The sequence below is a fragment of the Lolium rigidum genome, chromosome 6, assembly GCF_022539505.1.
Source record: "Lolium rigidum isolate FL_2022 chromosome 6, APGP_CSIRO_Lrig_0.1, whole genome shotgun sequence".
Lineage (NCBI taxonomy): Eukaryota > Viridiplantae > Streptophyta > Magnoliopsida > Poales > Poaceae > Lolium > Lolium rigidum.
Genome location: NC_061513.1, coordinates 310,765,514 through 310,780,542, shown reverse-complemented (window position 1 = coordinate 310,780,542; position 15,029 = coordinate 310,765,514). Strand labels below are relative to the sequence as shown.

At 43.4% G+C, this 15,029-nt stretch overlaps 1 protein-coding gene across 1 annotated transcript; it reads right to left on the bottom strand.

The window, feature by feature from the left end:
• Positions 1-135: 135 nt before the first annotated feature.
• Positions 136-4,547, bottom strand: LOC124660612 (testis-expressed protein 2-like). The gene is made up of 7 exons (XM_047198440.1): positions 4,347-4,547; positions 3,622-3,869; positions 2,632-3,301; positions 2,203-2,557; positions 1,762-1,841; positions 1,177-1,371; positions 136-1,090 (listed from the first exon to the last, which is right to left on the bottom strand). The coding sequence occupies exons 1-7, from the start codon at positions 4,530-4,532 to the stop codon at positions 461-463; spliced, it is 2,364 nt and encodes a 787-aa protein (XP_047054396.1). The 5' UTR covers positions 4,533-4,547; the 3' UTR covers positions 136-460.
• Positions 4,548-15,029: the final 10,482 nt, after the last annotated feature.

Genomic DNA, 15,029 nt, shown 5'->3' with positions numbered 1-15,029 from the left:
GGGTCGTGCGCCAAGGCGCACATCTAAATCTAGTGGCATGTAAATACTACTTACTGAAGAACATTTTGTGGTTGCAAATGTGTCATCAGTGCCAACTGGTCAAGAACATTTTGTTGCTGCACTTATGCACATGTATAACCTGGGAACTTTGGACTTCGTTTCACACACATATGGACTAAAAACCCATACAAAAAAGGTACCATTAATCTGTGCAACAGTTTCTGAGTGAATCAAAATGTCTGAACCTATACATCCGAGCCAATCGAGATCCCTCCTATGTGCATAATCCTTTGTTTTCATATTCTGTCAGTATAAATGATGTACACACAACACTTGGAATTAGTCCTTCTTTCCCCACCTGTAGAGTACAATTAATACATTTGTGCAATTGCAACCACTCCAGTTTCTTGCTAGGACTAGTTGCCGGATATGTACCATATACTAAGCAGGATGTTTCTGGCTACCCTTTATGTGCAGCATTTTCTTTAATCTTCTCGACGATATGCCGCCTCTTATCTTCCAACTTGTTGCTCATCCTCCTCCCCAAACCCATTACTGCAGCCCGCTTCGCGCCTTTCCTCTTCGTGTACTCATCGGGAGAAGCAGAGGACGATGCCGACGACCGCTCGCCTGCAGGTACCATCGCTAGTAGCTGAAGAGAAGAGCCCGATGCATCTTCAGAAGTATTTCGTTCAAACTGTCTGGTGGTGCTCATCAGCGGAATCGTCAACTGGTCAGAAGGCTCTGTTTCTGAAGGAAGTGAAGAACAGGAGCTGGTAGATGCATCTGTTGCAGGTTCTTGGTTCGGCCCATGAAAGGATATTGTGCTCTTCAGTTGTTCGCCATCGTTGAAAGGAGCAGGTGGGCTTGATTTGCTACCTTTCTGGTTGGCACTGACCTTCAGTGTGGCAACATCATCAGGCTGGAGCGTACCCGTGTCTGTGCTATGACTTGCAGCCTCGCTCGGTTCACGATTCAGCCATATAAAAGGTGCAACTTTACGAGGCACCCAGTCATCCTTCTCCGATATCATCCATGACACAGGAATACTTTCACAATTCGGCAGTACCAAGCTTTGATGAAGTGAAGCCTGTAGGGTATATGGCATGTTCTAGGATTTAGGCATACAACTCAGCAAATAACACGGTAATCAGAGCAACTCAGTAGATGGGAGACCTTGATTCTTTTGCTGATAAACGCAGCAATGTGGCTGTTGGTGATCTTTCTCTCCCCAATGGAAGACTCCAATTCCCACTCAAGCTCCGGCATTGATGTAAATCCATACCAGATTCGGTCACAAGGAGGGGGCTTTATTTGTATGCGCATTGTGCCCCGAACCGATGTAATTTTAATTGCCAACAAAAATGGCACCTTTTGCAAGAATAAGGAGAGAAGATTACACGTGTCAGAACTTCCTGGATATATTAGTGGCATACAATTTACTTAAATCTGAATCTAAAGTTTTTTCTTCTACGGTTTGATCAATGGCTTAAAGTTTGAACATGCCAGAAATACTTTTGCCTGATATTGCCTCACAAACAGACGGCTGATGTGAAAAAAATACAAAGGTAAAAAAATTAGGCAGTATATAAATGGAAGGAGAGGGGAGGGAGATTGGTAAAAATGATATGTTCAAATGAAGGAAACATTCGAATAGCCAGACTGTGTTGTCATGAGCATCATTTCATTAACCACTACCAATTGCCTGTGTACAACAATACATTGGTGCAGTTCCTGAAGCAAAGTAAAACAAGAACTAACCTGGGAAACATGGTCAGTTATCGAGTGCATGATATTTTTCCACCTTTTCCACCCAGTGCTCTTTGATCGCTTCAGTACTCCTGGTATGAAGGATCAACAAGCATCTCAATTCATGGATTATGTGGATAAGAAGAATGCGAGTTCACCAATCGCATTCATCAGAATAATCAGTGAAGGAAGAAAGAATTCAATAGGTAAAAGGAAGGAACACATGACAACTAGCATAAGCAATCATCATATGTTATACACAACATCCAATTTTGATGAAAAAAGACAAGAAATGCAGGAACATGACCAAAAACATATGGACATTAAAATTCAAACAATATTTCGGGAGGAGACAAATGACACTATATATTTTACTATGCACTTAGTTTTTTGTGAATAAATTTATTGTCAATCGGAAAAGTTATAAGAGAAAGGAAAACAAATCAAACCAACCTGCCTCATCTTCATCTTCCACTACAGAAGCCAAAAGTTGTGAAGACCCAACTTGGTTTCCATAATGCTCAATATTCTCCAAAAACTCTGAATTCACAGCCCCATTAGAATCCGCTTCAAGAGTAGTTTTCATTATATCTTTTTGCAGCTCTGGTTCCTGAATCTCAAGTCTTGCTTCAGTATGCAGCATTATTCCACCACAATATTCAAAATCAACTTCGAAAGCCCACAGTTCATTTAAATCCCTTGGGAGGACTCTCATCCTACGTAAATATGGTGGAAGTTCTCCAAGATTGAGATCAGTAAGTGTAATTTCACCAATGTAGGATGCAGTTCTCATGTTTGACAATGATCTCTGATCAAGAAGAAGTAAACGTCAACAATATGGTTGAAGGATGGGTTTACTTATGAATATAAGCATTACCTAACCTGAATGCGTGCTTTAATGGCCTTGCTTATCTCATCACTCATTTTAGCATCAAAAAACAACCGAGAGATTAGGAGGTTCCAACAAAGTGTACCATCATCAGAATTCTTTTCATCTGTATTTGCATCAGGAGAATCTGAGAATCTGCTTCTATAACTGAAATCTGAGCCAGGGGTACTGGGTTGTTTTATGTCTTGTGATGATGAACTACTGCTGGACCTTTCTTCTGGTAAATCAATCAGTGAGGTACCATGGTAGCTGTGTGTCTTACCGAAAGTTTTCCTTTCTGCTTGTGCTGGGATTGTGCTTGTTCTAGTCACTTGGGGTGCTTTTGTAGATACCTTTCTACTGAACTTTTTTAGAAGAAGGCGAAGTTTTGTCGATCCATCAGACTTTACCGCCTTGTCCCTAACCTCGTGATAGTCTGTGGAAAGTGCCGAGGATTCCAGGAAACGGGGGTATCCAGCATTTAATGAGGATACATAACTTCTAAACTGTTCACTCAACCTTGCATGCATGTTCAGTTTCTGCTCGTCTGTAGAAGATGCAAGACGAAGTGCTTTGGACCACGATTCCTTCTCCCAAGAGGTTTCTGCATAAAGATAACATACATTGCTCCCCTTGCAAATCTCAGATCCCTTGCTTTCAAGTTTTATCGGGTACCTCTTAGCCCTGAAAGAAAAATGGATAAATACAAATTGTGGTTACATTGGTACTAGAGTTCATATGTGAAGTGCACCACAGAATCAGAATTAAAATTTGGTAAGTAGGAAAGTCGATTCACTGTTTTAAGAACATCAAGTTCAAAAAAAAAAGTGTGCTTAATTACTCTGTAGATGAATGCAAAAGAAAAGAGCGCGTAGCTATCCTATCAGACATCAAAATTAAGTATGATGTTGATAACACGAGATGTACGTATGGAACAAAAACAATTCAACACGGCAAAAAAATTCTGAATATTGCGTATGTCAACAAACCATATGTGCACTAACCATTTACGTGACGGTAGATTAGAGGCGGAAACAGCAACAACTGTGCAACCCAGAAGCTCAATGCTCGTCTGAGAACTATCAGGACCTGACAAGACAAGGAAGTGGTCTTTAATTTTAGCCAACATCCTGATGGGAAAAACCTCGACAATGTTCTTTTTTTCCTTCACATCTTTCTTAGCCCCAGATGGTATGTGGTTGTTGATGCTAACTTTCGGCATCTTTTCTGGCTCTAGCATCCATAGAAAACCCTGCAACACGTGTGGCCATCAGGCGAAAGGATCCAAATAGCAAGCATAGCAGACTCGTACAAACACAGAAGACTTGATTTCAACATCCCTAGATTATGTGAGAGGTTGTATGATGTCTAATTAAGGGTTCCGATAGCAAATAGAAGAGGGCTAGTAAGGCTAGTTCACATAATACCCAACAGGGAGCATGTACAAATTCATCCGAAGTACATATTACTGCTTTAATCGCCACTAGCTTATATCCCACCGAGAGCAGGTACAAATTGTGAAGACGTACATATTACTGGTCTAATCGCCACTAAGAATTCAACCACAAATATTTTGGAAATTCCACACGGTCGGGTTTCAACTCTGCATACAGAATAGAGCTCTCCTGCAACTTCCCCATTTTTTTGCTTCCAATTGCAATGCAAGAAGAGATGATAGGAAAATTGGCAAGAAGAGGAAGGTACACAGAGTGAATACAAGTAGCCTGACCTGTTTCTCGGTGGGTACCAGCCGGTCGCCGGAGAGCACAGCGGCGGCGGCCTCCGGGGGCGGAGACGGAGGCCTTGGCCGGCCGCGGCGCAGGGCGCGGACGGCCCAGAGGAGCGCCGCCCCCTCGGCGAGAGCGAGCGCGAGGAGGCCGAGGAGGAAGCCCGATAGGAAGATCACCACCGCCATGGTCGAGGGACGACGATGACGAGGAGACCTTCCCAGGCGAGGCAGGCAGCTATGCTCTGCGACGAACAACACAACGCAGGAGGTGGAGAAACCACGCGAAAGTCCACCTTGCATGGCGCTGACATGCAGGCCCCCCATGTCATTGTGTGAAAGGACAATATATTTTTGATGATTTGACTTTTGGTGATTGAGCAAGTAATGTAGGCCTAATGAATGTGCAGCTTTAACATTATTGATTGCTCAAGCCTACAGCTAAACTACAGTATAAGAAAGTCTACAAACGTCTCAGTTTGCAGCCTCAATGCGACAACAATGTGCAACTCTAGATATAGATATGTAGCAAGTATATATTTGCATATTTCTACAGCTACAAATAAAAGCGCACATAATATGATTGCAACCTCGGAATTAACTATTAGATGAAAAGTCAACGCAACTATAAAGTTAGTGGTGCCCAATAAAGTGAGAAACATGCTTGCATGTAAGTTCCCGTGTAAAGAAACATAAATGAAATATGATCATTGCAAATGAAACCTAATAAAATTCATTTATTTGTACTCATAATAGCATTGCCATTTACCGGTGTTTTGACCCTCTACACGGATAGGTTTTATGCCGGTACATATCGGTCACAGATGGCTTAGATCATCAATGGCGGACACAAATGGTGATTCCATCACTAACGGGCATCTAAGGAGAGGGTTCGATTTAAAGGCGTGTGGGTATTGTTTTGGATGTGTTAGGAAAGGCATCCCTAACATCGAAAACTCCAAAGCAAGCCCGAGCTGAGTTGCTCCGTTTATCACTACGGCATCAAACCGTTCATTTGTTTAACCTATGTTGTATTCATTGCAGTATTATTCTATGTAATCAGTTCAGCAAATACAGGCTTCACCAAGCCAACCACCCAAGTGTATGCGTGCAAAGAGTGCCACTGTGCCACCTACTCTCCAAGGACGCGTTGAATTCATGGACCAAACGACCCATGCACGCAGCTCTATAAGCCCAAAGAGCCACTAAAGCTGGCCATAGTGCTAAGGCTGCTCATAGTGGGGAGTAACTTAAACTAGAAACATATGTCATGTTACTAGTGAAAGAACATCTCTCATATTATGTTTTGAGTGTTTGATGTCAATGTATGTGATACACTAATGTTTGTTTAAGTGGTACAGGGATTACATAGATACATTTGTATGCGTGTTAGATGTGGTCAGTGCTGTCAAAAAGCAATTGCAAAAATGTTCATCAGGCCGGATAATCCGGGCCGGATATTTCCAAAATATCCGGCCCCCAGGATTTCGGCTAATGACTTGGGGAATTGCAGCTCAGTATAGGGGCCGGACATTTGCCCGGATATTGTCCCGGTTTTGTACCAGGGCCGGATTATCCGGGGCGGATATTTCAGGAATATCCGGCCCCCTCGAAAATGGCTAAGGACCTGAAGAATTGCTTCTTTGGATAGGGGCCGGACAATTGCCCGGACATTGTCATGGTTTTGTACCTGGAGGCCGGATTATCCGGGGGGGCGGATTATCCGGCCCTAACTTAGGCCGGATTATCCGGCCCCCCCGAAAAGCTCAACGGCTGGATTTTGGGGAGGGGTATTTATACCCATCTTCTTCTTCCTTACCCCTTTGCTCAATCATTGCACAAGAAATCTGCCAAGCTTCACCTCCATTAGAGCCACCTCAAGAAACACAAGATTTGCAAGATCACCTTCCTCCCCCAACCAAATCTCTTGATCTTTGGAGATTCGAAGGAGAAGCCACCGATCTACATCCTCACCGAAGCGTTTTTCATTTCCCCCTCATTTGTTTGAGGGATCTCATGCTAGTGTTCCTATTTGGTTCCCTAGTTGATTTGTGTTGATGTGTTGTTGTTGATTGTTGTGTTGTTACAGATTTGGGAGCCTCCAATTTGGTTGTGGATGTGTGCCCCAAGAACATTGTAAAGGCCCGGTTTCCGCCTCGAGGAAATCCCTTAGTGGAAGTGGGCTAGGCCTTCGTGGCGTTGCTCACAGGAGATCTGAGTGAAGCCTTCGTGGCTCTTGGTTTGGCTTGCGTAGCAACCACACTCCTCCAAACGTAGACGTACCTTCTTGCAAAGGAAGGGAACTACGGGAATCATCTCCGTGTCATCGCGTGCTCCACTCTCGGTTACCTCTATCCCATTCTATATCCTATATATTGCGTAGCTATATCTTGTTTAGTTGATAACCTTGTCATATAGGTAAATTCACTTAGTTGCATATCTAGAGAATTTACCATTGTGTCAAGCCTAAATTGAAAAAGAACTAAAAATTGGTTAGCACCTATTCACCCCCCCACCTCTAGGTGCGGCATACGATCCTTTCAATTGGTATCAGAGCCTCGGCTCTTATTTCGGGCTTAACCGCCTAAGAGTATGCCGAACGAGGAGTCCTCGGAAGGGCCCGCCAAGACGGTCTCCATGGAAGACTTCAGTTCGTTGAAGTCCTCCATGGAAGCCCAAATGGAAAGCATGAAAAAGATGATTGCCGAGCTTTTGGCTCCGGCCCTTCCCAAGGCTCCTAGTGTAGAGGTAAAGGACACGTGCGCGTTAGAAGAGGGTGAAGCTTCGGAATTACCCTCCTCTACCAAACCCGTGGAAGGTGATAACTTAAACACTATAACAAATCCCATTGCATCTCCTAGGACAACTAGTGGAGGTGAAAGCTACAATCGAGTAGCTCCACCTTTTCTATCTCCCGATATTCCGGTTCCCCATCCCCATTTGAACATTCGGGGCGACCCACCTAAGTTTTCCATTGATAATTTCGATACTTGGCAATTTGAGTTTCGCTCTCATGTTTGCAGTGCCTCCAATGAACTTTGGAGAATTATCTTGGAAGGCTTCAAGCCATACAACCCCTACAAGTTGACTAGAAGAGAAGCGGTTGATAGTCAACTCAACAACACCGCCTTGCACATGATTCAAACTAGTGTGGGGACAAAGGACTTGCATCGTGTTCGGAACTACACCACCGCCAAGGAAGCTTGGGATGGTTTGGCCGCGAGTTGCATTGGAAGTGAGAGCACAAGGAGAAACAAGTATAATGCTCTTAAGAATAAAGCCGAAGGGTTCATGAGGCTACCGGATGAAGATCATGAAGTCATGTATGGAAGACTTATCACCGTTGCCGATGCCTTCCGGCTTATTGGTGCCACCCACATCAATGACTCTTGGATCAAGGAGAAGTACATTGAATGCATGATGCCATTTGTACCCATCGATGTCAAGACTCTTGTGGGGAGGGAATGCTATTCCTCTCTCACCTCTCAACAAGTCGTGCACGAGATGCAAGCTCTCAAAGTGCTTGAGGAAACCTCTCATGATTCTCGCAATCGAGCTCTTGGGATGGCAAAAGGTTCCAACCTTGCCTTGGCGGTCAACTCCGTTGAAGAAGTGATTCCTCAAGAATCTTATAGGGCATCTTGGAGTATGTCCTATCTAGAAGATTTGCAATGCCACTACCATGATCACATGGCCTTCCATGCAAAGTCTTTTTGGGTTGATCCCTCCAAGGCCAAGGAAGACAACATCAAGAGAAACAACAAAAGTGGGTTCACTAGCTTTGGTCCAAAGACAAGATCATGCTACAATTGTGATGACAAGCGCCACTTCATTGCCGAATGCCCCTATGAGAATAGAGAGCTTCATAATGGAAGGCTCATTCCCAAGGACAAGAGCAAAGACACAAAGGGCAAATATTCAAAAGCCCCCAACAAGAAATTCTACAACAACAAGACCAAGAAGGGAAAGAGGCCCTCAAGAGTTGTGCTAGTAACAAGGGAAGAATATTCTTCCGATGAAGTTGAAAGCTCTAGTGGTGATGAAGGTGAAGAAAGCTCAAAGGAAGTGGCCGCCATTGCCACTACCAACATTCCCTCTTCATCTCTCTTTGAGTCCCCCAATGAGAATCCTCATATCAAGAATGCACATTGCTTCATGGCAAGGTCCTCCTTGGACACATCTATTGTGCTATCAACTCAAGAAGAATATACCTCCGGAGATGATGATATGGATGATGAAGAAGATGCAACCTCTAATGGATTGGTCGCTCTTGCCTCCCTCTCCACTAACTCTTCATCATCAAGTGAATCCCCCAATGAGATCATTCATGTGGAGGAAGAAAGTTGTCTCATGGCTAAATCCTCCGAGGTATCATCTTCTAGCCCCTCTATGCCTAACATATCTAGTGATCTAGGGGTTGATGATGCTAGTCTAAAAGTGAAACAAGAAATGCTAGAGTTTGATGATTTCATTCTCAACCTACAAGGTAACACTAAAAAGCATGTTTCAAATCTCATGGTTCGTATAGCTCAACAAAGTGATACTCTTGAGAAAAAGGGTCAAATAGAGAGAGAAGACTCTCTTGAAATCCATGCTCTTAAAAATGCTCTTGAGGAAAGTCAAGAAACTATAGCTTCTCTTGAGGAGAGGCTAGAAACTCTTGAAGAGCCTCAAGATAAAATTAACAAGCTCACAAAAGCTAGAGATCTTGCTAGGGCTAAAACTAAAGTGCTTAAAAAGGAAATGGCCCAATTTGAGGTTGATCATGAGAAACTTGTGAAAGATCTAGATGAACTAGACAAAGCTCACAAAGCTTTGAAGAGTGAATACACTCTCCTATCCAAGTCTTATGAGCAAATTCAAATTAGGCTTGCTTCATATGATGTGCCTAGTTCCTCTACTCCTTCATGTGATCATGCAAATGTTATTGAGGAAAATGCTAGGTTTAAGGATGAACTTGCTAAGGCCTCCTCTCCCCAAAGTAAACTTTCGTTGGATGATCTTTTGAGTAAGCAAAGATCAAACAATGGGAAGGAGGGCCTTGGTTATAATGCCAAGGCAAAGAAGGCAAATGATGGCGTGTATTTCACACGTTCGTTGGGCAACCCCAAGAGGAAGGTATGATGCGCACAGCAGCAAGTTTTCCCTCAGAAAGAAACCAAGGTTTATCGAACCAGGAGGAGCCAAGAAGCACGTTGAAGGTTGATGGCGGCGGGATGTAGTGCGGCGCAACACCAGGGATTCCGGCGCCAACGTGGAACCTGCACAACACAACCAAAATACTTTGCCCCAACGAAACAGTGAGGTTGTCAATCTCACCGGCTTGCTATAACAAAGAGTTAACCGTATTGTGTGGAAGATGATTGTTTGCAGAGAAAACAGTAAAGAACAAGTATTGCAGCAGATTTGTATTTCAGTATTAAAAGAATGGACCGGGGTCCACAGTTCACTAGAGGTGTCTCTCCCATAAGATAAAAGCATGTTGGGTGAACAAATTACGGTCGGGCAATTGACAAATAGAGAGGGCATAACAATGCACATACATGGCATGATAAGTATAGTGAGATTTAATTGGGCATTACGACAAAGTACATAGACCGCCATCCAACCGCATCTATGCCTAAAAAGTCCACCTTCGAGGTTATCGTCCGAACCCCTTCCAGTATTAAGTTGCAAAGCAACGGACAATTGCATTAAGTATGGTGCGTAATGTAATCAACAACTACATCCTTGGACATAGCGCCAATGTTTTATCCCTAGTGGCAACAAGACACAGCACAACCTTAGAACTTTTCTGTCACTCGTCCCGAGTGTCAATGCAGGCATGAACCCACTATCGAGCATAAATACTCCCTCTTGGAGTTAAAAGCAAAAACTTGGCCAGAGCCTCTACTAGTAACGGAGAGCATGCAAGATCATAAACAACACATATGTAATAACTTGATAATTAACATAACATGGTATTCTCTATCCATCGGATCCCGACAAACACAACATAGAGTATTACAGATAGATGATCTTGATCATGTTAGGCAGCTCACAAGATCCAACAATGAAGCATAATGAGGAGAAGACAACCATCTAGCTACTTCTATGGACCCATAGTCCAGGGGTGAACTACTCACTCATCACTCCGGAGGCGACCATGGCGGTGTAGAGTCCTCCGGGAGATGAATCCCCTCTCCGGCAGGGTGCCGGAGGAGATCTCCGGAATCCCCCGAGATGGGATCGGCGGCGGCGGCGTCTCGGTAAGGTTTTCCGTATCGTGGTTTTTCGCCTCGGGGTTTCGCGACGGAGGCTTTAAGTAGGTGGAAGGGAGAGTCGGGGGGCTGACGAGGGGCCCACACCACAGGGCGGCGCGGGCCCCCCCTTGGCCGCGCCGCCATGTGGTTTGGCCACCTCGTGGCCCCACTTCGTATGCTCTTCGGTCTTCTGGAAGGTTCGTGGCAAAATAGGCCCCTGGGTCTTCGTTTCGTCCAATTCCGAGAATATTTCGTTACTAGGATTTCTGAAACCAAAAACAGCAGAAAACAGGAACTGGCACTTCGGCATCTTGTTAATAGGTTAGTTCCGGAAAATGCACGAATATGACATAAAGTGTGCATAAAACATGTAGGTATCATCAATAATATGGCATAGAACATAAGAAATTATCGATACGTCGGAGACGTATCAAGCATCCCCAAGCTTAGTTACGCTCGTCCCGAGCGGGTAAAACGATAACAAAGATAATTTCGAAGTGATATGCCATCATAACCTTGATCATACTATTTGTAAACATATGTAGTGGATGCAGCGATCAAAACAATGGTAATGACATGAGTAAACAAGTGAATCATAAAGCAAAGACTTTTCATGAATAGTACTTCAAGACAAGCATCAATAAGTCTTGCATAAGAGTTAACTCATAAAGCAATAAATCAAAGTAAAGGTATTGAAGCAACACAAAGGAAGATAAAGTTTCAGCGGTTGCTTTCAACTTGTAACATGTATATCTCATGGATAATTGTCAACATAGAGTAATATAACAAGTACAATATGCAAGTATGTAGGAATCAATGCACAGTTCACACAAGTGTTTGCTTCTTGAGGTGGAGAGAGATAGGTGAACTGACTCAACATAAAAGTAAAAGAATGGTCCTTCAAAGAGGAAAGCATCGATCGCTATATTTGTGCTAGAGCTTTTATTTTGAAAACATGAAACAATTTTGTCAACGGTAGTAATAAAGCATATGAGTTATGTAAATTATATCTTACAAGTTGCAAGCCTCATGCATAGTATACTAATAGTGCCCGCACCTTGTCCTAATTAGCTTGGACTACCGGATCTTTGCAATGCACATGTTTTAACCAAGTGTCACAATGGGGTACCTCCATGCCGCCTGTACAAAGGTCTAAGGAGAAAGCTCGCATTTTGGATTTCTCGCTTTTGATTATTCTCAACTTAGACATCCATACCGGGACAACATGGACAACCGATAATGGACTCCTCTTAAATGCATAAGCATGTGGCAACAATTATTATTCTCATATGAGATTGAGGATATGTGTCCAAAACTGAAACTTCCACCATGAATCATGGCTTTAGTTAGCGGCCCAAAGTTCTTCTCTAACAATATGCATGCTCCAACCATAAAGGTGGTAGATCTCTCTTACTTCGGACAAGACGGACATGCATAGCAACTCACATGATATTCAACAAAGAATAGTTGATGGCGTCCCCGAAACATGGTTATCGCACAACAAGCAACTTAATAAGAGATAAAGTGCATAAGTACATATTCAATACCACAATAGTTTTTAAGCTATTTGTCCCATGAGCTATATATTGCAAAGGTGAATGATGGAATTTTAAAGGTAGCACTCAAGCAATTTACTTTGGAATGGCGGATAAATACCATGTAGTAGGTAGGTATGGTGGACACAAATGGCATAGTGGTTGGCTCAAGGATTTTGGATGCATGAGAAGTAATCCCTCTCGATACAAGGTTTAGGCTAGCAAGGCTATTTGAAACAAACACAAGGATGAACGGTGCAGCAAAACTCACATAAAAGAAATATTGTAAACATCATAAGACTCTACACCGTCTTCCTTGTTGTTCAAAACTCAATACTAGATGTTATCTAGACTCTAGAGAAACCAAATATGCAAACCAAATTAGCAAGCTCTAAGTATTTCTTCATTAATGGGTGCAAAGTATATGATGCAAGAGCTTAAACATGAGCACAACAATTTCCAAGTATCAAATTATCCAAGACATTTTAGAATTACTACATGTAGCATTTTCCAATTCCAACCATATAACAATTTAACGAAGATGAAACTTCGCCATGAATACTATGAGTAGAGCCTAAGGACATACTTGTCCATATGCTACAGCGGAGCGTGTCTCTCTCCCATAAAGTGAATGCTAGGATCCATTTTATTCAAACAAAACAAAAAAACAAAAACAAACAGACGCTCCAAGCAAAGTACATAAGATGTGACGGAATAAAAATATAGTTTCAGGGGAGGAACCTGATAATGTTGTCGATGAAGAAGGGGATGCCTTGGTGACAAGGGATTAACTTATCAATGCCTATGGATTGTAGGCTAGGGTTTAGTTAGAAGTAGAGGGCAAGTAGATCTCGAAGGTTTCAGCCGAAAAGTACTCGACGATTATGAAAACTAGGGTTTGCAGACAATGATTCGATGATCTCCTCGTCCCTCGACTCCCCCTTTATATAAGAGGTGGAGCCGAGGGTTTCGTTTTGTACAAGTTACAGAGTCCGGGACGGTTTCCAACTCATCCCGCCAGATTTACAAACAACACTTCCTATTACAATTCTACTTTCCTTAACATATCTTGGGCTCTCGAACCTTCTTATTCTTCGGGTAGTGGGCCTTCGATAAACCCCGGGTACTATCTTTGGCAGGCCCATTTGGGATGCCTATGTCAGTAGCCCCGAGATTTTACTTGAATCGTAGAATCAGGGAAAATCTCCACTGCTTATTCTTATTCCACAATGTAAACTTTTCTATATTTCTTTATATAAATTTCTATATTGTACAGGGATATTGGTAGTTGGGGCTAGTTCATCTGACGGATCAGGTACTAGTTAACTGCTCTATTGGCAATCCGCAAAAACCTACTTCAAGATCACGTCCCTGGACATGATCTCGGGATACTGGTGCAAACTTCGACAGGTGCCGCTTAAGGTCTTACCATTCTGTCGAGTCCCAGTTAAATTTATCGAGTACCTAACGCGTCCGTTAGGATTTTTCTTCGTATCTATTGATACGGATAAAAGTAGCAGAGCGCAGTCTTCGGCGATGCCACGCCCAGCAGAATGGATCTGGGGTCTTACCTTCGCAAATCTGCGGCATTCAGAAATTGATCGCAACATTGGCGTTCTGAGAATATATTGTCGAGTGCTTTTCCGGCTGCTGGAATGGCACATTTTATCGAGTCAAATATGACTTATATTAATCTCCCGATGGGAGTATATGTAGAGTTAATTAGAACTCGAAATATACTCTCTTGCTTTTCTATCTTTCTTTCTTTTTCTTTTTTATATTTCATCGGGCACGCGAACAGCGTTCCCGATGGGAGTAGCCCCCGAGGCTACAACCAAGAACTTGTGCTTGGTTGTAGGCTCAACATTTTAGTCCACCTTGTCGCTGTATTGCCATTATCTCCCGATATTCTTTCTCTCTCTTTTCTTCTTCTTTTTTTTTTTTATCTCTCGGGTGCGCGAACAGCGCTCCTGATGGGAGTAGCCCCCGAGGCTACAGCCAAGAACTTGTGCTTGGTTGTAGGCTCCCACAATTTCTATATTTGCCACAGTCGAAATTTTACTTTTCTCGAAGTAGCCCCCGAGCATTTGGGAAAAAACTTGTTTCTGACCAAAGGCTCCCGAAATATTCAGATAACTTCTCCTGTCGCCATTCTCCTTTTATTTTCCTTGTCGACATATTTTACTTTGTCAAATTCTCTTCAGCTCTGTTAATAGTCGAAATTTTTCTGCCTTGTGGGTCCATTGTTCCCACCACGTTGACACGTCGTGCAAGTGGGGGACACACGTCCTCCGCTTTTTCTGGCGCACGTACGGTAACGCCTATCTCAGTAAAAATACTGTTTTGCCCTTGTATCTAGAAGATCTATTCTCACCACACGATTTCTTCATCCAACGGCCCACTGCTTCACCCAGTTCTTATATAAACCTTTCTTCAACCTCCGTTCATCCCCTCGCTTGCGCCGCTCACCTGTTTCTCTTCGCAAAACTTCCCCTGCGCCCAACTCTCTCTGATTTTCCGCACTCGCATACATTGCTCTGCCCATTGCCGTTGATGCCACCGCGCGCGCGCCTAACTCGCCACAGCACTCCGGAATCCAAGATGGCCGCCGAGGATCTTGAGTGGGAGAGATCGAAAATCTCCAACCAAGATACCAACATGCTGAAGAGGCTCGGCCTTATGAAGAAGGAGGACGCCATCCGCTTTCCTAGCGAAGAAAGCTACCCCAATCCTCCAATGGAGTACCGGGTTAGTTTTGTTGATCATCTAATCCGCGGCCTTTCGCCTCCAATCCACGATTTCCTCCGCGGCCTTCTTTTCGTTTATGGGATTCAGCTGCACCATCTGACCCCCAATTCCATCCTTCATATTTCTATTTTTATCACCCTTTGCGAATGCTTCCTTGGAGT